General features: G+C 47.3%; 8 protein-coding genes across 8 annotated transcripts; 5 read left to right on the top strand and 3 right to left on the bottom strand.

Annotated features, from left to right (window-relative positions):
* Window positions 1-431: 431 nt before the first annotated feature.
* FPRO_02219 (monooxygenase family protein) lies at window positions 432-2,135 on the top strand (the record flags this gene model as incomplete). Its single annotated transcript, XM_031227702.1, has 2 exons — window positions 432-1,783; window positions 1,835-2,135. The coding sequence occupies 2 exons, from the start codon at window positions 432-434 to the stop codon at window positions 2,133-2,135; spliced, it is 1,653 nt and encodes a 550-aa protein (XP_031078113.1).
* Window positions 2,136-2,429: 294 nt separating this feature from the next.
* On the bottom strand, window positions 2,430-3,547 carry FPRO_02220 (uncharacterized protein; the record flags this gene model as incomplete). Its single annotated transcript, XM_031227701.1, has 2 exons — window positions 2,430-2,592; window positions 2,646-3,547. The coding sequence occupies 2 exons, from the start codon at window positions 3,545-3,547 to the stop codon at window positions 2,430-2,432; spliced, it is 1,065 nt and encodes a 354-aa protein (XP_031078112.1).
* A 353-nt stretch (window positions 3,548-3,900) lies between these two features.
* Window positions 3,901-4,801, top strand: FPRO_02221 (uncharacterized protein; the record flags this gene model as incomplete). The annotated part of the gene is made up of 2 exons (XM_031227700.1): window positions 3,901-4,518; window positions 4,568-4,801. The coding sequence occupies 2 exons, from the start codon at window positions 3,901-3,903 to the stop codon at window positions 4,799-4,801; spliced, it is 852 nt and encodes a 283-aa protein (XP_031078111.1).
* Window positions 4,802-5,042: 241 nt separating this feature from the next.
* Window positions 5,043-6,323, bottom strand: FPRO_02222 (uncharacterized protein; the record flags this gene model as incomplete). The annotated part of the gene is made up of 5 exons (XM_031227699.1): window positions 5,043-5,305; window positions 5,360-5,888; window positions 5,941-6,077; window positions 6,128-6,197; window positions 6,249-6,323. The coding sequence occupies 5 exons, from the start codon at window positions 6,321-6,323 to the stop codon at window positions 5,043-5,045; spliced, it is 1,074 nt and encodes a 357-aa protein (XP_031078110.1).
* A 465-nt stretch (window positions 6,324-6,788) lies between these two features.
* On the top strand, window positions 6,789-8,827 carry FPRO_02223 (putative phenylacetyl-CoA ligase; the record flags this gene model as incomplete). Its single annotated transcript, XM_031227698.1, has 7 exons — window positions 6,789-6,831; window positions 6,883-7,118; window positions 7,168-7,539; window positions 7,587-7,844; window positions 7,898-8,060; window positions 8,111-8,445; window positions 8,495-8,827. The coding sequence occupies 7 exons, from the start codon at window positions 6,789-6,791 to the stop codon at window positions 8,825-8,827; spliced, it is 1,740 nt and encodes a 579-aa protein (XP_031078109.1).
* A 939-nt stretch (window positions 8,828-9,766) lies between these two features.
* FPRO_02224 (uncharacterized protein) lies at window positions 9,767-13,939 on the top strand (the record flags this gene model as incomplete). The annotated part of the gene is made up of 5 exons (XM_031227697.1): window positions 9,767-9,873; window positions 9,930-10,506; window positions 10,557-10,704; window positions 10,758-12,107; window positions 12,168-13,939. 5 exons carry the CDS (start codon window positions 9,767-9,769, stop codon window positions 13,937-13,939), a joined length of 3,954 nt encoding a protein of 1,317 aa, XP_031078108.1.
* Window positions 13,940-14,183: 244 nt separating this feature from the next.
* FPRO_02225 (uncharacterized protein) lies at window positions 14,184-15,584 on the bottom strand (the record flags this gene model as incomplete). The annotated part of the gene is made up of 1 exon (XM_031227696.1): window positions 14,184-15,584. The coding sequence occupies one exon, from the start codon at window positions 15,582-15,584 to the stop codon at window positions 14,184-14,186; it is 1,401 nt and encodes a 466-aa protein (XP_031078107.1).
* Window positions 15,585-15,985: 401 nt separating this feature from the next.
* On the top strand, window positions 15,986-17,361 carry FPRO_02226 (uncharacterized protein; the record flags this gene model as incomplete). Its single annotated transcript, XM_031227695.1, has 3 exons — window positions 15,986-16,198; window positions 16,253-16,903; window positions 16,951-17,361. 3 exons carry the CDS (start codon window positions 15,986-15,988, stop codon window positions 17,359-17,361), a joined length of 1,275 nt encoding a protein of 424 aa, XP_031078106.1.
* Between the last annotated feature and the right edge of the window lie 30 nt (window positions 17,362-17,391).

Genomic DNA, 17,391 nt, shown 5'->3' with positions numbered 1-17,391 from the left:
CTGACAGGTGTCACAAGCTCCCTTTGGGTTATGACTCTACTGGCTTGGCAAGCCATCAATTCAACAACTTCGGTTTCTTATCAACCCCGTGTCCGAGTATCGGACGCCTTTTCGCTAGCGTTACGCGATGTCAAATGACTCGGCAATGGCTGGTTATCCTATTTGGGAAAAGCGGGAATAGCCTCAAGTTTAGCTCTCGGTTACACGATACCCCAGCCTACAGCCCCCGGATGTGCGGGGTCGACAAGGACTCCCTGGAATGTATACAGATGAGAATAAACCCGCGGGCATAAATCGACACGCCGGACGTAACCCTCATGATACCAATTGTGCTGCAGCCTTCATCGATCTTTAAAACTTTGTCATACCTCAGTACAACGCCACTTCTCTTTCTGGCAACCACTCTACCATCATCGTCACAAAACTTCGCAATGCCTTCAGCACAACCAATTCGTGGTGATGCGTTTGGATCACCAGACAGCAATTTAGACTATGATGTTCTTATCATTGGTGCTGGACTCAGTGGCATTCTCAGCCTGTATCGCATGCGGGAACTTGGCTTAAAGACACGAGTTATCGAAGCTGGTTCCGGGGAGGGCGGAACTTGGTTCTGGAATAGGTATCCTGGTGCCCGGTTTGATTCAGAGAGCTACTCATACATCTTCTCATTTTCACAAGAAGTGCTCGATGAGTGGAATTGGACCGAGCACTTCGCTCCCCAACCAGAAACGCTTCGGTACATCCAGTATCTCACGGACAAGTTTGACTTGAAGCGTGATATGCAATTCAACACACGCGTGAAATCGGCAAAATTTCAAGAAGATACGTCGTCGTGGCTGCTGGAGACAGAAGATGGCGAGCAATACACTTGTCGATATCTCATCACTGCCATGGGCATTCTTAACCAACCGACTTTACCAAACATCCCTGGCGTACAAAATTTCAAAGGACAAGCCTGGCATACAGCCAGATGGCCAAGCGATGCCTCTGCTCTGAACGGCAAGCGAGTGGGCATTATTGGAACCGGAGCTACAGCGATCCAGACCATACAAGCCATCTCGGATAAAGTCGGCCACTTAACAGTGTTCCAAAGGACACCGAACTGGACTGCTCCACTTCGAAACAAGAAGATAAGCCCAGAGGAGATGGATAAGATTCGCACGAGATACCCAGAAATCTTCCGCAAATGCGCTGAATCATACGCATGCTTCATTCATGTCGGTGATAGCCGGAGCGTATTCTCCATGACAGAGGAGGAACGTCAAGAGCAATGGGAGAAGCTCTATGCGGAACCTGGCTTCGCAAAGGTTCTCAGTGTTTCTTCAGATGTCTTCACAGACCACAAGGCGAACGAGCTGTACAGCAAGTTCCACGCTGACAAGATCCGCGCAAGAATCAATGATCCAGAAGTAGCTGAGAAGTTGATCCCCAAGAATCATGGTTTCGGCACAAGGAGAGTTCCTCTTGAGAGTGGTTACTTTGAGGTTTTCAACCAGTCAAATGTCAAGTTGGTTGATATTAGAGAAGACCCGATTTCTCAGATCACAGAGACTGGCGTTCAGACAGGAGATGCGTTTTACGAGCTTGATGTTCTTATCTACGCTACTGGTTTTGACGCCGTCACTGGCTCTTTCAATGCGGTTGATATTGAGGGCCGAAATGGAACGAAGCTGAAGGATGTCTGGGCTGAGGGCATCAGGACATTCTTGGGACTTACAGTCCAGGACTTTCCTAATATGTTTATGATTATGGGTCCTCATCAGATGTTTGGAAATATTCCTAGGTATGATCACTAATTTTCTTTACTACTATCAGTACTAACCAGCTGCCTCAGGTCCATTGAGTATGCAGCAAACTGGGTTGCCGAGTTTATCCGATATGCTCGTGATAACAAGATCATCAGCGCTGAAGCAACTGATAAGGGAATGGAGGAATGGACGCAACATGTGCATGAATGCGGAAAGGGTCTATTAGCCAATGAAGTTGACTCATGGATGACCGGTGTCAACAAGAACTTGGCTCATAAGCAGAAGAGGTCCATGACGAGATATAATGGTCCTGCACCCGGGTATCGAAAGAGATGTGATGAGGTCAAGGGGAGGGATTATTCAGACTTTGTGTTGAGATACGCTTGAGGTTAGAGCATGTTAGAATTTAAATGTTATTATGATATGATAATCTGTGATAAAATTAGGTCTGAGAGGTGTTATACAGTCTAGTTGCTTAAAAGGTTTCACCTTGAGTTTGATGATAAGCAGATACCATGTGGAACCCTTCCTAGGTTTGGAAAACTTATGATACTTGAGAATATTTTAGAATATTTTAGAAGATCTTACGATAGGTTTAGGGAGATATTTGAATACCTTCTATTGTTTATGTCATCTATCCGATTCAGATTCCAAAACTCAAGGTTATCAGACATGAGATAGTTAAGCGGTTTTGACTTCAAATTGTCTAGCCTCAGGGCTCGAGAGGGCCCAAATAATCCCCTGCTCCATAACTCTATCCCATCTCTTAGACTCACTCAATTGGTCTCCATACCTACGAAAGCCATGAGGTAACCCTTTGAAGATGTGAATATCGGTTGGGACTCTGCTTTGATGTCAATTTCAATGGTAAGAAAAAAGCAGCGACTGCTGACTTACCCTGCCTCAGCAAGCTTCTTCCCGTATAAGAGGCCCTCATCCCGCAGAGGATCTGCACCAGCGATTCCGAAGACAGTAGGAGGAAGCCCCTTCACCTGAGAAACCGATGCGTTTCCAGTGTTTGCTCGAAAATCATCAGCATCTGGAAAAGGAACCGGAAACTTAAGCATTCCAGTAAAAAAGTCAATGACCTTCTTGGGAAGGATAGGTGCATCTTCATTCTGGACATATGAAGAGACCAAGGGATTAGTGAGTTGGTCAAGTTGAGACTGATAATGGTCGAGGTGGACTAAAGCTGGGATCATCAGGATCTGTCCGGCAATCTTGGGATATTGGCGGACATCTGGTGCAGAGATATTCTGTCTCAAAGTCAAGGCCGCGGCTAACTGAGCGCCAGCGCTAATGCCTCCAATGACAACCTGGTCAGATTTGCCTTGAAGCTCATCGATATGGTCGTGCACCCAGTAGAAAGCATCTTCGACGTCATTCCAAGCTGTTGGAAAGGTATGATCCGGTGTGTGACGGTAGTTCACATTAACAACCGTAACCTTTGCCCCAATTGCGACTCTCGAAGAGATAGCATCTTCGGAGGAGAGAGTACCGAACAGATATCCTCCACCATGGAGGTGGATGTAAATCGGCAGCTGAGCATCATCGGCAGCATCGACAGGCCTATAGCTTCGTGCTTCTATGAAAGAGTTGTCTCTCGTAGGAATCTTGTAGTCTTTCATGCGGACCAAGTGACCCAGCTCCTTCATGCCATTCGCAGATATCTCCTCACGGCCTTTGTTGACTACGGCCTGTCTCTCATAGATATCCGCGAAGGTTGGGGGAGGCGGGAGACTTGCCTCTACCGCAAGCCACTCAGCAGATTTGGGGCCATATTCCGAAAAGTCGCACATGATGAAAGCTTCGACAGTGATTGAACAGATAACTTACGATATTGATTGATCTCAATTGTTTACTCGCCTCAACAAAACACATGCTTGAGGGGTATCAAAGCCTCAGAGCACGTAATTGGCCGCATCCATGTGATTCCGCCCCCGTTCCTGCCGTCGTACCTCGGCGCCCCCACAAAATGAAGTCGAATTAGAGTTGTTAAACTCTGGCAATTCCCGATTAGGAAAGCCGCACGACAGTACCGGAGGCAGGAGTACTCGACATCGACCGCATAATTAAATATTGTGAAATGAGATGATAGATTATATCATTTCATAGTACAAGGCTCATCAGAGATCCAAGAACAAACAGCGCCATGGCCGAGATACCCACTCAACCTCCGTCTCGTTCACTAAAAGACAAAGTCGCCATCGTCACAGGCGCAGGCTGCTTTGGGGATGGTATTGGCAATGGAAGGGCGATATCAATCATGTTGGCCAACGAGGGCTGCAACGTGATATGTCTCGACATGGATTTGGAGTGGGCAACGAAGACAGCCGATATGGCGAACCAAAGTGCAGCTTCCAAAAAGGCAATACCAGCACAAGGAAATGTCACAGACGCAAACGATTGCGAAAATGCTGTTTCTCTTGCACTGAAGGAGTTTGGCCGTTTGGATATTCTCGTCAACAATGTCGGCATAGCAGGTGCCTCTGGGACAGCCATTGACGTGGATATGGCCAAGTGGACGATGGGTCTTGAAGTGAACGTTTCAAGCATGGTTTTGATGGCAAAGTATGCTATACCAGCAATGGCCAAGAACGACGGTGAGATCAAAGGATCTATCGTCAACATGGGGAGTGTAGCTGGCTTGAAGGGCGGTACACCTCATCTCTTGTATCCAACCGCAAAAGGCGCTGTCGTTAATATGACGAGAGCGATGGCCGCTCACCACGCCAAAGACGGCATCAGAGTGAACTGCGTGTGTCCCGGGGTAAGTTGTGAAAATGTGAGAGCATAGGGACTGAGCTAACATTTGCTAGATGCTGTATACTCCGATGATGTACGCAAAAGGCATGTCAGAAGAGGCCAGGGAAGCAAGAAAGGCAAGGAGTTTACTGGGCACCGAGGGTACAGCTTGGGATGCTGCTTGTGCTGTTGTGTTTCTGGCCAGTAATCACGCAAGATGGGTTACGGGAGCTATCTTGCCAGTTGATGCTGGAACAACTGCTGCTGTTGGAACTAGCTTGCCTGCTGGTGCAAGCGTTAATGGTTAATATAGATTACCAACTATCTACATATAGGCTCAACTCCAACTCAATGACGAGACTTTAATGTTCTGTTAGAAGACGACTGCCAAAATGGGTTACCTTATTAACTGTCTAAATATGGCTTGACTATAAATGCCGCTAAACCTTGAGTTTAACAGTGCATGGCGGAGCAAAGTCCAAATTACCCGGTGAACAGCATAGAAATCCTTTCTTGATTATTGCAAATCAATTGAAGTTACAAACAGGGCTATTCATGTAACAACGCTACTCTCGCCTTGATCTTTCCTTCGCCCAATGCCCCAAGAACTTCTTCAAAATCTGGTAGCTTTCTGGTTTCAACTCGTGGACTGATATGACCAGCAGCAATGAGCTGAAGAACCTTTTCCAGATCACGAACTTGACCTCCGTAAGAGAAGATGAAAGAAAGCCTCTTTCTGGTGCCGATCTTCATGTGAATCGTGTTTTCCGTGTCAAGACTGCCGATGCAAAGAAGTTTGCCGCCGCGACGAACTGTAGTAAATATCAGTTAGGAATCTATAAATTTCAAATGAAATCTTCACTTACCGATATGCTGAGCATCTTCAAATGTCTGATGAGTACCAACAAAATCAAGAACGGTGTCGATCTTTCCTTCCAAACCATTCTCTTTGATGAAGTCTTGAGGAGGCTTTCCTACTGGAACTATATCCTTTTCAGGTATGCCTAAAGCTTTGGCTTCTTCAAGTAGTTCTTGTCGAATGTCGGAAACTATCACTCTTGCCCCAATATAACGCACAATCTGGAGAGCGTTGAAACCCAGCCCGCCGAGACCAAACAGAAATACGGTCTCATGTTTTTTGACTTCTCCTCTCCTAGTGATGGCGTGAAAGGCTGTATTTACAGCGTCAGTGGCCACGGCAGCTTCTGCTGGGCTGACGCCTTCTGGAACTTTGACAGCAGCCCGGATATCGACAGCAGTATATGGTGCGTAAAAGCCATCTTGACCAATACCTGAGTGATGGCCTCTTTCACACAGTTGAGCCAAATCGCGGGAACATTCGGGGCAGTCGTCTTGTCCACAGCCTGGCACTGCATGCAGAGCCACGATATCTCCCTTTTTACTGTTCAGCACTGACAAATTTCAAGATTTGAAGAACATCACTCACCACTTTCAATCCGTTGTCTTGAACATTGGTGCCTATTTCAATGATCTGTCCGCAACCTTCGTGGCCTAGGATATACTTTTCCTGGAACCAAGATGCTTGCTTTTCTATCGTAAGGAGAGAATGGTCGCTTCTGCAAACTGAATTATTGGTCAGACTCTAGTTAACTACCAGAGAAGGTGGTTTATACCTCCAGATGCCAGCATCTTACAAAGAATGCCATTTGGGGCTACTTTGGGAACAGGCACTTCTTCAAAAACCTCGAATATGTTAATGCAATACCTTTTGAAGACTGGGAACTGGTATATTACCGGCTTCGGACTTCCTTTGTGTTTCCTCCACGCAAACATGGTTGTTGGCACTCTTTCGGAATTCGTAACAGTCATGGTGAACCTGGTCAATGATTTCGGCGATCAAGTTTTTTTTTTTTTTTTTTCACCGGTGTATAGGCAGCAGTAGTCCAGCCTAAATCATTTCCTATCACTCGGCTTACCGAGAGCTGTGGTCAGCTCGGTTTCCTTTCCTAGACACAGACGCGTCTCGGTAGGATTTTCTACCGAGGTTCTCCGAGGCAACGAGAACCTATGGTTGGCTTCGAAATCCACTTCTATAAATCCGGAGAATGCGGGGGATTGGCCGCTATTACGATGGCAATGCTCTCGGTTTTCCTATAAGAGTGTAGCTCCGCCAAGAACTCCACCACAATTTGTTTTCATGACGTTAGGTTGCTGACTCGCTGGGTTGCCGATGTCCTTCAATAAGAAATTCATTCTGGCTGTCTTGATATCATTCCAACCTATCATAGTTCGAAACGCGTTTGATCGTGCAAAAAACAAGGCCCTCATATCACCATGGTGTTTACTTCTCCTAGCTGGGTGCCGAATCTCCCAATTGGTGAGTCGCGTGCCTCAATTGATGGAACTTCCCATTGCTGACATATTGAAGATCCTCCGGATTCGATACCTATTGCTGAGTTTATGAAGAATGAGGCGTATGGTCGCCGACCCATTGCCAAGAGCAGACATCCCTTTACCTGCGGTATCACTGGTCGCTCATACTCGTCACCTGAATTGTTTGAGCGATCAGAGTCCTTTGCGAGAGCTCTGGCAAAGCGTCTTCAATGGCAGCCGAATGAGGGAACACCTTGGGATAAGGTTTTGGCTATCTTCTCTCTGAACACAGTACGTATGACGATTTGTATGACGATAGCTATCTGATTCTTGGCTCTAGATTGACTTTGTAACTGCCATCTATGGCGTTCACCGACTCAATGGCATAGCCACGCCAGCCAATGCTGCCTACTCCTCTGATGAACTGACTCATCAACTCAAGGCATCGGGGGCCAAGGCTCTTGTTACTTGTACACCTTTACTCGAGGTAGCACTTGAGGCAGCCAAGAACGTCGGCATATCATTTGAAAACATCTACTTGTTTGATATACCACGAGCTGAGCCTGCCTCAAGTTTCAAACATACTTCTGTAGAAGATCTTATCAATGAAGGTTCGAAGCTTCAAGAGCTGGAGAGGCTTCAGTGGGCTCAAGGTCAAGGTGCACGACAGACAGCCTTTTTATGTTTCTCGAGTGGAACATCAGGCTTACCGGTAAGATCATTCACCCCATAGCTATGATACACGCTAATATTACTTAGAAAGCTGTGATGATCTCACATAGAAACGTCATCTCGAATGTGTTACAGCATGTCACTTACGACTCTGTTGCCAGACGGAAGAAAGGTGTAGAGACACAAGCAGTGACTGGGTTTTTGCCCTTCTCTCATATTTACGGTCTTGTTATTGCGGCTCATACTTGCACGTGGCGAGGTGACCAGATTATTGTTCTCCCGAAATTTGAATTCAACGACTTCCTCAAGTCTGTCCAAGAGTTCAAGATCCGGCAGCTGCTGGTGGTTAGTCAATCTGGGACCTCTACACGTATCGCCCCTACTGACAGTCCTCCAAGGTTCCACCGATTATCATTCAAGTCCTACGATTCAAGGATATTTGCGCCAAGTATGACCTGAGCAGTGTTAGGTTTGTTTACTGTGGCGCAGCGCCACTGGGTGAGGAGACAATTTCGGATATGAAGAAGCTATACCCGGATTGGACAATTGCTCAAGCCTATGGTGAGTCTATCTACCATAAATCTCTAAGGAATATGACTGACAACAGCAAGGCATGACGGAAACTTCAACTGTCGTCACTTCCTCAAGTGAAGACGATGTCTTCACAAGAGGCTCTGGATCCTTGCTGCCGGGTGCTAAAGCCAAGATCATTGACCTTGAGGGCAACGAGGTCACTGAGTATGACAAGCCAGGCGAGCTCCTTGTTCAAGCCCCGTCAGTTGTGCTTGGCTATTTGAACAACGAGAAAGCTACCTCTGAGACGTTTGTGCATCACGAAGACGGAAGATACATCCGCACTGGAGACGAAGCTATTGTGACTTTAGCTCCATCTGGTCATGAGCATATTGTGATTGTTGACAGAATTAAGGAATTAATCAAGGTCAAGGTACGTGAACCGCTTCCTGAGCGGTGAAGCCAACACTGACAATTTGAAGGGCCATCAGGTTGCACCCGCGGAACTCGAGGCTCATATTCTGACGAGCCCTCACGTCTTTGACTGTGCTGTGATCCAAGTACCTGATGAGAGGTCAGGAGAGGTACCAAAGGCTTTTGTAGTCAAGAGTTCTTTGGCCGAGTCTTTGGATGAAGGCCAGGTGGCCAATGATATCATGAAGCATGTTGCGGACAACAAGGCTTCCTATAAACAGCTTAGAGGAGGTGTAGAGTTCCTGGAGGTTATACCCAAGAGTCCAAGCGGAAAGATCCTTCGTCGGCTGCTCAGGGATAAGGAGCGAGAGAAGAGACGTGCTGAGGGGGCGAAGCTATAGATCTTAGAATACTCGAGCGTCTGTCTAGCATTTCCATTAATTTATTGGTCATCCTCCCAAGGTTAACTAGTAGTTCACTTCACTTGTTCGTCATTCATTATGAGAATTTATCGTGGTTTGTTTCTTCTATTGGTCAGTATGACAATTATTGAAAATGCAATTTATGATGGGAGATGTCTAATATTCTTGGAGTCTTGGTGGAAGTGCATGATATGCTTGGGAAAAGAGTTGCTAAGGAAGGAGATGCTTAGAGTGTCAAGAGGTGAGGCGTCGACAATGGAGATACCGATGACTTGCTTGACATCTCAACTTCGTGAGAGAATTTAAGAATTGAAAAGGGATCAAGAGTAAGCAAGCTTTGAAGGGGAGGATGTTGAATGGGTTGAGAAGAAATGGTGGTGATGAATATTAATCGCGGCGGCTGAGAAGCCCTCGAAAAAAAGGCCGAAGAGAATGGCATTTCTCATCTTACTCAAAAAATAGAGTACGTCACTATAAACTCATTCATATCTGATATAGTTCTTGAACAAAAATAATCAAGTGTCATAGATATCTAGGTTGGGGAGTTCTATACTAACATCTTTATTTCCGCAATGAATCGGGAGTTGAGCGCTTATTGACCAATAAACATGCTGCAATCTCTGGCAAGTAACCGCGACTCTGTTTTTGATTGAGAAATTCCATAAACTGGCTTGCTTGGCAGGTCAGATGAGGTGAGACTGCTCTGATCCAATAGTATCCAATGTTGATGAGTATGCCCAGTCAGGCTGCACGAGTTAAGGCACCTAGGCTGTGCAGGAAATGGAGCATTTCAGGCTCGGCGGGGCAGTCAGCTGATAATATCTGAGCCCCTCCTCAACTGACCAGGATCTACCCTTTCAACTTAGGTACTAACTAGTCATCAACTTCTTAGTTCATTTGTATTGGCACCAATTCAACATGGCCTCATCCACCTCTGCTGAGAGTGAGAGCCAAGAAAGGCACGGACTGTTTGTTCTCCATCCTGGCCCAGATGAGCTATACGACGCTAGCAATTACCTCGTCGAGTATGTGGCCGTCAGCCTCACTTCGCAAGTTTGTACCGCTTCTGACACTTCACTAGTATTGTCGGGATCCATGGTCTTGGAGGCCACCCGTTCAAAACATGGAGAGAAAAGGAAGGTCGGCATTTGTGGCTGCGAGACTCTCTACCAACCCATATTCCTCAATCGCGAATCATGAGTTTTGGATACGACTCAACCGTGCTGTTCGGCAAATCCCGCTCCCAGATTTACGATTACGCCGTGGATCTGGCCAATCGACTGGAGATATTTCGTCAAAGTTCGAAAGAACGGTATCGACCTTTAATCTTCATCTGCCATAGTCTAGGAGGCGTTGTGTTCAAGGAGTTTCTCGTCCAGGTAACCCTGAACAAAGATCTCGAGCACCTCGCTCACAGCGTTGCGGGCGTCATATTTCTAGGTTGCCCTCACAGAGGCTCCCGAGTTGCGTCCCATGCACGTATGTTATCGAAAATTGTCAACACTGCGACACTTGGTACTGGCGCGAGATCCGACTTATTGAAAACGCTTCAGGTCTCCTCTACAGAGTTAAAAGCCATTTCTCAGCACGCAAAGTATCCTTTAAAATCTCTTGTCATTGTGTCGTTTTACGAGCAGCAACCGACGGGACGAAGCATGGTAAAGACGAGCACTCCCAGACCTTGATAACATTTCTAACTATGAATTAGGTTGTAGAACCATTCTCAGCAATCTTGGGCCTTCCTAACGAACGTGCTGTTCCCGTCAATACAAACCACCGCGGGCTCGCTCACGTCTCACCAAAAAAGCCTCACCAGTACCTCCCGATCTGGTCTTCCATCAAACAGCTTGCGGAAGGTTAGATCTCTCATAATCTGAGACTGTGGCGTACTACTAACGTGTTTGACTAGGCTGTTTGACATCCATAGAAGCCGACAATCGAGCGCTCCTTGACGCTCTATTCTGTCTTGACCCCAAAGCAGCTCAAATGAGACCCCGTCAGTCACAAAACGGCACTTGCCAATGGATTTTCAGTCATCCAAAGTATACAAAATGGCTGCAATCGACCGAAAGGCCAATACTCCTACTCACAGGCCGCCCGGGATCTGGGAAGAGTGTTCTCACACGTTGTGTGGCAGAGAATATCCAGTCCTACGGTCTAGACAGAGATTCGGAATCCGGTTACCTCGTGGTCAGTCACTTTTGTTCATATATGGATACAGCCTTGAACAGTGAGGATACAGTACTGCGTACTCTTCTACATCAGCTTGTTCAGCTCAATCCGCGGTGCGGTATGCTTGTTCGCAATCGGGTGGAAACCCGTACGAAGGAGGGCGTTGTTCTCGACCTGTCTACCAAAAACATGTGGAAAGCCTTGGAGCAAGTTCTCTCCATGCAAACCATGAATCGAGTAATTATCGTCATCGACGCGATAGAAGAGCTTGGCACGGCTGTTGCCACTGCGGTCCTTGTCGGCCTTTGGGAGATCGCCGATAACCTCAGCGAACAAAATATGCACCCGAGAGTCTTTATCTCAAGTCGCCCCAGCCCTAGCTTAACAGATGGTGGGCTAACGGGGCTTGAGATACTGAATCTTGGAGACATTGACATGAGAATGGACATTGAGAAATACCTCACAAGCTCCGTTGATGACTTCAGAACAGAGAACGAAAGCTTTAACGCGTCCATCACACCACTTCTACAGAAGCAAATTGTTTCTCGCATATCAGATGCCGCTGCTGGCATGTTCCTTGTCGCTGTGCTCGCTTGGGAAGATTTCCAGAGAGGCTTGCTGTGGAATCAAAACACGGTGGCCCAGAAGCTAGACGAGGTCTTATCAGTCGGATCCAGTATGACAACCTACTACGACAGGTTAATCGAAAAGATTGACGAATCTGTGTTTGAAGACGCTTTTCTGATCTTCTCTATCTTGGCTGCCGCAGCGCGACCCTTGTCTGAAGTTGAGATCGGGACAGTCTTGGGCATTTGCCAGTCAAGAACGCATATCAAACAATCGCAAGACTTCGAGCCTTTCGAAAATCTGAACATCGTGATGGAAAGAGAGGTTCCCCATCTCGTATCGCTCCAAGATGATGGCACTATCACTTTTGTCCATTTGTCATTCAAAGATTACATTGAGAGTCAAGAAAGATTTTGTGACATAATCGAAACGGGACGTCGGAGCATCACCAAGGCTTGTCTCATATATCTCAAGCTACAAGACTTATTAGAGAGTGCTGCAGTTGAAACAGAATACGAAAGTACGAACATCAGGTACCCAACTCTGGAGCCATAAAGAGTGCTGACATTGTAACTCATAGAAATTGCCGCAGAATATCCCTTTCTTGCTTATGCTAGTAATCATTTTTTGTGGCACATCAATGGATTTCGCCCGCAAGATCCCATTTGGCTGCTATTCTCCGACACAGCTGGAGAAAAGAGCATTTATTCCTTAAACTCATTATGGCCAGAGAACAAATACTATGGAACGACTCCTTTACGATATGTCCTCGGTTACCTGCCCGAGCGGTCTGCCCTTTCGCTTGCACGCAGCTTTCAGGAATACGGCTATGATATGGACGAAAGGTGGTCACCGACTTGTGGAAGAGCGCTCCAATACTGCTGCATGAACGCGAGAAATAGCTTTGGCAAAAAGGCAGCTCTTCTGCTGCTGGAACTTGGAGCAAACCCAAGTCTACCCGAGAACCCTTTCCGATCCAACCTTCGGCTTGCCATCATGGCAGAAGCGTGGGAGTTGTATGATGCAATACTTTGTCATCCCATGACAGACTTGAGCGCGAGAAATGAGCAGGGGGGGACGTTGTTGCATGATCAGGTTAAATGCGGCCCAGTCGAACGCATTGCTGAGATGTTAGACCTGATTAACGAAGTCGATCTTAACGCCCAAGACCGTGATGGATACACTCCACTTCACCTCGCAACCTCTCTCGGTAGAGAAGATGTGGTACGCATGCTTCTCAGTAAGCCGGGTATTCGGCTTGACTTGACCGACAGGATAGGCCGGACACCGCTGACTTTGGCTACTTACTGGGGGTTAAAGTCAATGGCGTTGGTGCTCATCGAGCACTCAGAGGCGTTTCCCATATCTAGAGGAGGACACCTCAGCGCATTGGTTCTCGCAGCAAAACATGGCGACAAGGACATATGCGAGCGGCTAATGGCCGCCTGTAATTACCAGAACCTGAGCTTCCATCTCGATATGTCAGGCAAAGGAGTGTTACATCACGCTGCCATGAATGAATGGGAGGATATGATAGAAACATGCTTGCGTCGAGGTGGCAGAACCCTGAATATAGACCAGATAGACCACTCTGGTCGCAGTGCGTTGCATTACGCTTCAAGGCTTGGCAACTTCAAGAGCTGCCAGGCCCTCATCCAGGGGGGTGCCAGCCTCACACTGCAGGATCGCCTAGGCAGGACAGCTGTCCAGGACGCTGCTGATGCTGGCTTTAAAGAATGCCTCCTCCTCCTGTTGAAAAGCGGCCGCGCCGATCCAAGTCAGCGTGACATCGACGGGCGCAACCTAGCCCATTGGGCAGCCACTTTGGATTGTGTCGATGCGATGGAGCTGATATCCAAAATACCTGGCGCCAAGTTAGATCAGCGAGATCGTCATGGTAAAACCCCGATTGACATTGCTTTTATTTGTAAGAGCAAGTACGTTGGTCTGTTCCTCGCGGACAAGGTACCTTGGACCAATATTTACTACTGGGATTTGATGTACGACACGCCACGTATCGACTATGAAGCCGGAGATGATCAGGTAGAAACGTGCTATGAAGCTGATCTGCTGGAGAGAAATGCAAGGCGTCAAAAGCGAGCAAATGAAGAACATGAGCAACTACGAATGCAGTACCCGCCTCATCTTTGGGCACTGATCCCATGTATTCGTAAGGAAACCGAGACAGAGAAAGAGAATACCGAAAAGAAAAAAATCAAGAAGTCTACGAAGGAGAAAACATCGAAAGAGAAGGCATCGAAAGAAAAGGCGTCCAAGGAGAAGACTGCGAAGAATAAAGCTACCAAAGAGAAGGCCAGCGAGAAGAAATCGTCGAAGTCTGGCAAGAAGTGAGAATCCTTAGGTGACCACTCAGGGTATTGGGTGATAATGGAAATACTACAAGTCGGCATTCACAGTCCGTATAAACTATTTTATGTGTATGATTAATAGACTTCCAAAGTACTATGGTCTTGAACATGTATAGATAGCCATAGGATATTTATTTATATAAGAGAAAGACTAGTATAAGATTTCAGAGGAACTATATAACTGTACTCAAGATACTAGAAGATATGATCCTCTACTTGGTCCGCCATCAGGCCCGTCGCATGGGCAAGCTCGTTTTATGTCTCCTCGACCACTCCACTGCTCTATAATAGAATACATCCTCCTTAACCTTCGCTGTGATCTTATCCATATCCAAATTCTGTCCATCCTCCACAGCCCTTTCAAGTTCCGTCAAAAGAGCCTGACAGTCCCAACACCCACAAGCACGATACTCCTGTCCAAAGTACACTCGGTACAATCTTCTCGTCTCGCCAAAACCATCACCTAACTGTGGCTTCTCAATGGTATCATCGTGATTTACGAACTTTCCTGTCAACACCTTCATCGCTTGTCCATAATGCTTGGCCGTGCATTGATGAGTATGCCAAACTAAATCAATATCCAACGTTGGCACAACAGTGGTCTTTGATATCTTGAGTAGCTTGCAGAAGTTCTGATACCGCGCAATAGCTCGACGAATAGTTCCTTGAAGAGCTGGACTTCTTATCCACATGAAGGAATTCATCTTATCAACAAACGATGCCTGACGAATAACTGCATCTCTGAGCTGTTTCGCCAATTCTGAGTCATACACCCGAAAGAGCTGTGAGTATTCCTTACATGGGCTCTCGTCTATCGAGGGTCTATAGCCTCTGACCCCAAAACCCTCCTGGGACATGAGGACAAGCGTGGGTGATGTAAGGTCCTTCCATGAAATGATATCGTTGAAGAGATTCGGTGCGAAGCCCGATGCTTCTTCGTAGTTTGCTGCTGCTGCCGGTGGAAGATTGAAGGCCCACTCTGTATTATCGATGGCGTTGTGAATGTGCTTCCATGGAAACCTGACTGAGAAGAGAGGTTCCTTAGAACAATTGTTCAAGAATAGACGAGGGTTGAGTAGGAATGAATGCCAGACCATGAGAATATCGAGAGGTGGAAGATTATCTCGTGTAATCTCTCTTTGGGACGATCTGTTGAAGTGACCTCGCCACGCAAGAAAGCGAACTGTAGCAAGCTCAACAAATCTCGGCCACTTCGCCTGTCTTCGATCCCATAGTTTATCATCCTTGAGCGTCTTTTCGTCTCCCTGAGCACCAGTCTTGTGCTCTCTCACAGGTTTAGTCTGCATCACATCATCCAACTCTTTCGAAACAAGAATCTTCTGCCTCAGGATGAAGAGCGTCTCAAGGAATTCAAGGTGAGTTGCGCACTCGGCCTGTGTAGGCAGAGCCAAGTCCAGAGTCATCCGTCTTCTTGAAGGCTCATTGTTGACATTTATTGGTGTCGCAAAGTTGAAGATGCCCGGGTCTGGGATTACTGGAAAGTCCTCTGGTTTGACGGCGAGTTCGTATGGCAGACCATTCGGATTCTTTGGACGCGATGAGCCTGAGACCATGTCCTTTCCCTGCTCATGTAAGGAAAGCTTGGTAAACCGATGCTCCAAAGCCATTTTGCAGGATAAAATCAGAAAATCTCTCAAATCTCAGGATCTGAGGTTTCTTCGCGAACATCTTCAGTCCTCAGACCTTGCTGCCAAATGAGGCGATCCAGGCTCAATAACGCCGGGCAATCGGACAGCCCCCAAACTGCCTCGCTACGCCTCAAACAAAAAAGTGTACCACGTCTCAGGCACCCTTGCTTGTCAGCTTCGCAATCTCACCAATAGCGCGCTCTGAAACAAAGACATCTTACGCCCGGCTAAAGAGAGGCAGAGTGCCCAGGCGTTCTCGACCCGTCGATCATGGCGGGGTTATTCCGCTGTTGACCAGCATGCCACTGTAAGTTGACTGACCTGAGCTTTCGACATTCACAACACAACATCAACGCTCATGCTAAGAGTAAAATACAATTATGGATACTCTACACAAAGCGTTCTTCTCGATCTTTATGATAACATGGGGTATCCTCATGCTCGTCAACGTTGCTAGCATTTGCGGTAGGACAGCAAGGACATTTGGACGGCTTCGCTTCTGGTCACTTATCCCTCTCTGGCTGTATGGACCGCTGGTAGTTTTAAATCCCTGGTGGCGGCTGGGACATTTAGACAGAGGACGTCAATTTCTCGTGGGTACCCTACTTCCGCTACATGGCTTGGGATGTTTGTATTGACGGTTGTAGGGCATCTGGTTGACCTTATGGCCTCTCATCAGCGCAATAATCGCGACGACATGCAAGAGCCAAGGATCCCTCGGGTCATGGAACTCCTCCCAGCGAAGCCGTGGCTGCTTTTACATCTTATGCGTTGACTGGGCTATTATTCTCTTCTTGATCGTGGAAGTCTGCCGGAACCCGATTCCCACTGGATCCAAAGACTGGACCTTCGGAGCTAGCCTGGGGAAGATCATGACTATGTTCACAATCATCCTTCTGGCTAGTCAAGACGTTCTGTTGTTCCCACTCGCCGCGTTTCCTCGCTTCATAAGCGTGCCAGCGATCGTACTCAGACGACGCTTCCTCCCAGCACAGCACAAACCGGTCAAGCGATGGCCGCACGACCTCAATCGACTGTTGTCGCAAAAGTCTCCAGATCGAGAGAAGTCCTTGGCGACCATGCTACAAAATGACGATATCGCTGAGCGAGTCGCGAGCTATCTTCACTACGATGACGTGGTGAACTTATCGCTCACGTCTAAATTGATGCGCACTACGGTCTTCTACCCGTCGGTGGATCCAGACACTCGTCGGGACCGAATAGAATCGCTATGTATAGCATCGTGTCTCAAAGGGACCAAGAGCGAATGCTGGTCATGCGAACGCGTGATCTGCAACGTAAGTTAATCGTGACCTCTTGTTACTCGATGCTGACGATTTCGTAGACCTGCAGAGCCCCGAAGCAACGAATCCGATCGTCCCGTATAAAAGACCATTTCACGCATTGTTACGCCGTTTGTACCATGTGTTACCTGATCTCCGCCCAAGGCGGCGCGGCACCCTTCAATGCGAAATGGAACATGCAAGATCTCGAGATGCAGCATATCAATTGCTGTTCCTTCCGAGAGCCGCAATGGGAAGATGGTGGTGGATTCTTGTGTCGATACTGTATCAAGCTTGACGGGCAGAAACTCACAGAGATGAGGGAGATGAGGGACGAGTTTTATCTCAGCAAAACATTGCCGAGGAATATCGACTGCGCGATATGTATGTGGCCTATAGGGAAAAGGTCTACTCGGTGGTGGTTTTGTGCGAAAGGAAAACATGAGTGCCATTGGGCGGGCCACCATACGTAGTAAATGATTCAATGTATAACTATGATTGAT

This window comes from Fusarium proliferatum, assembly GCF_900067095.1.
Source record: "Fusarium proliferatum ET1 genome assembly, contig: FPRO_scaffold002, whole genome shotgun sequence".
NCBI lineage: Eukaryota > Fungi > Ascomycota > Sordariomycetes > Hypocreales > Nectriaceae > Fusarium > Fusarium proliferatum.
The sequence above is the reverse complement of the archived record's forward strand: the minus strand, read 5'-3'. Positions and strand labels throughout refer to the sequence as shown.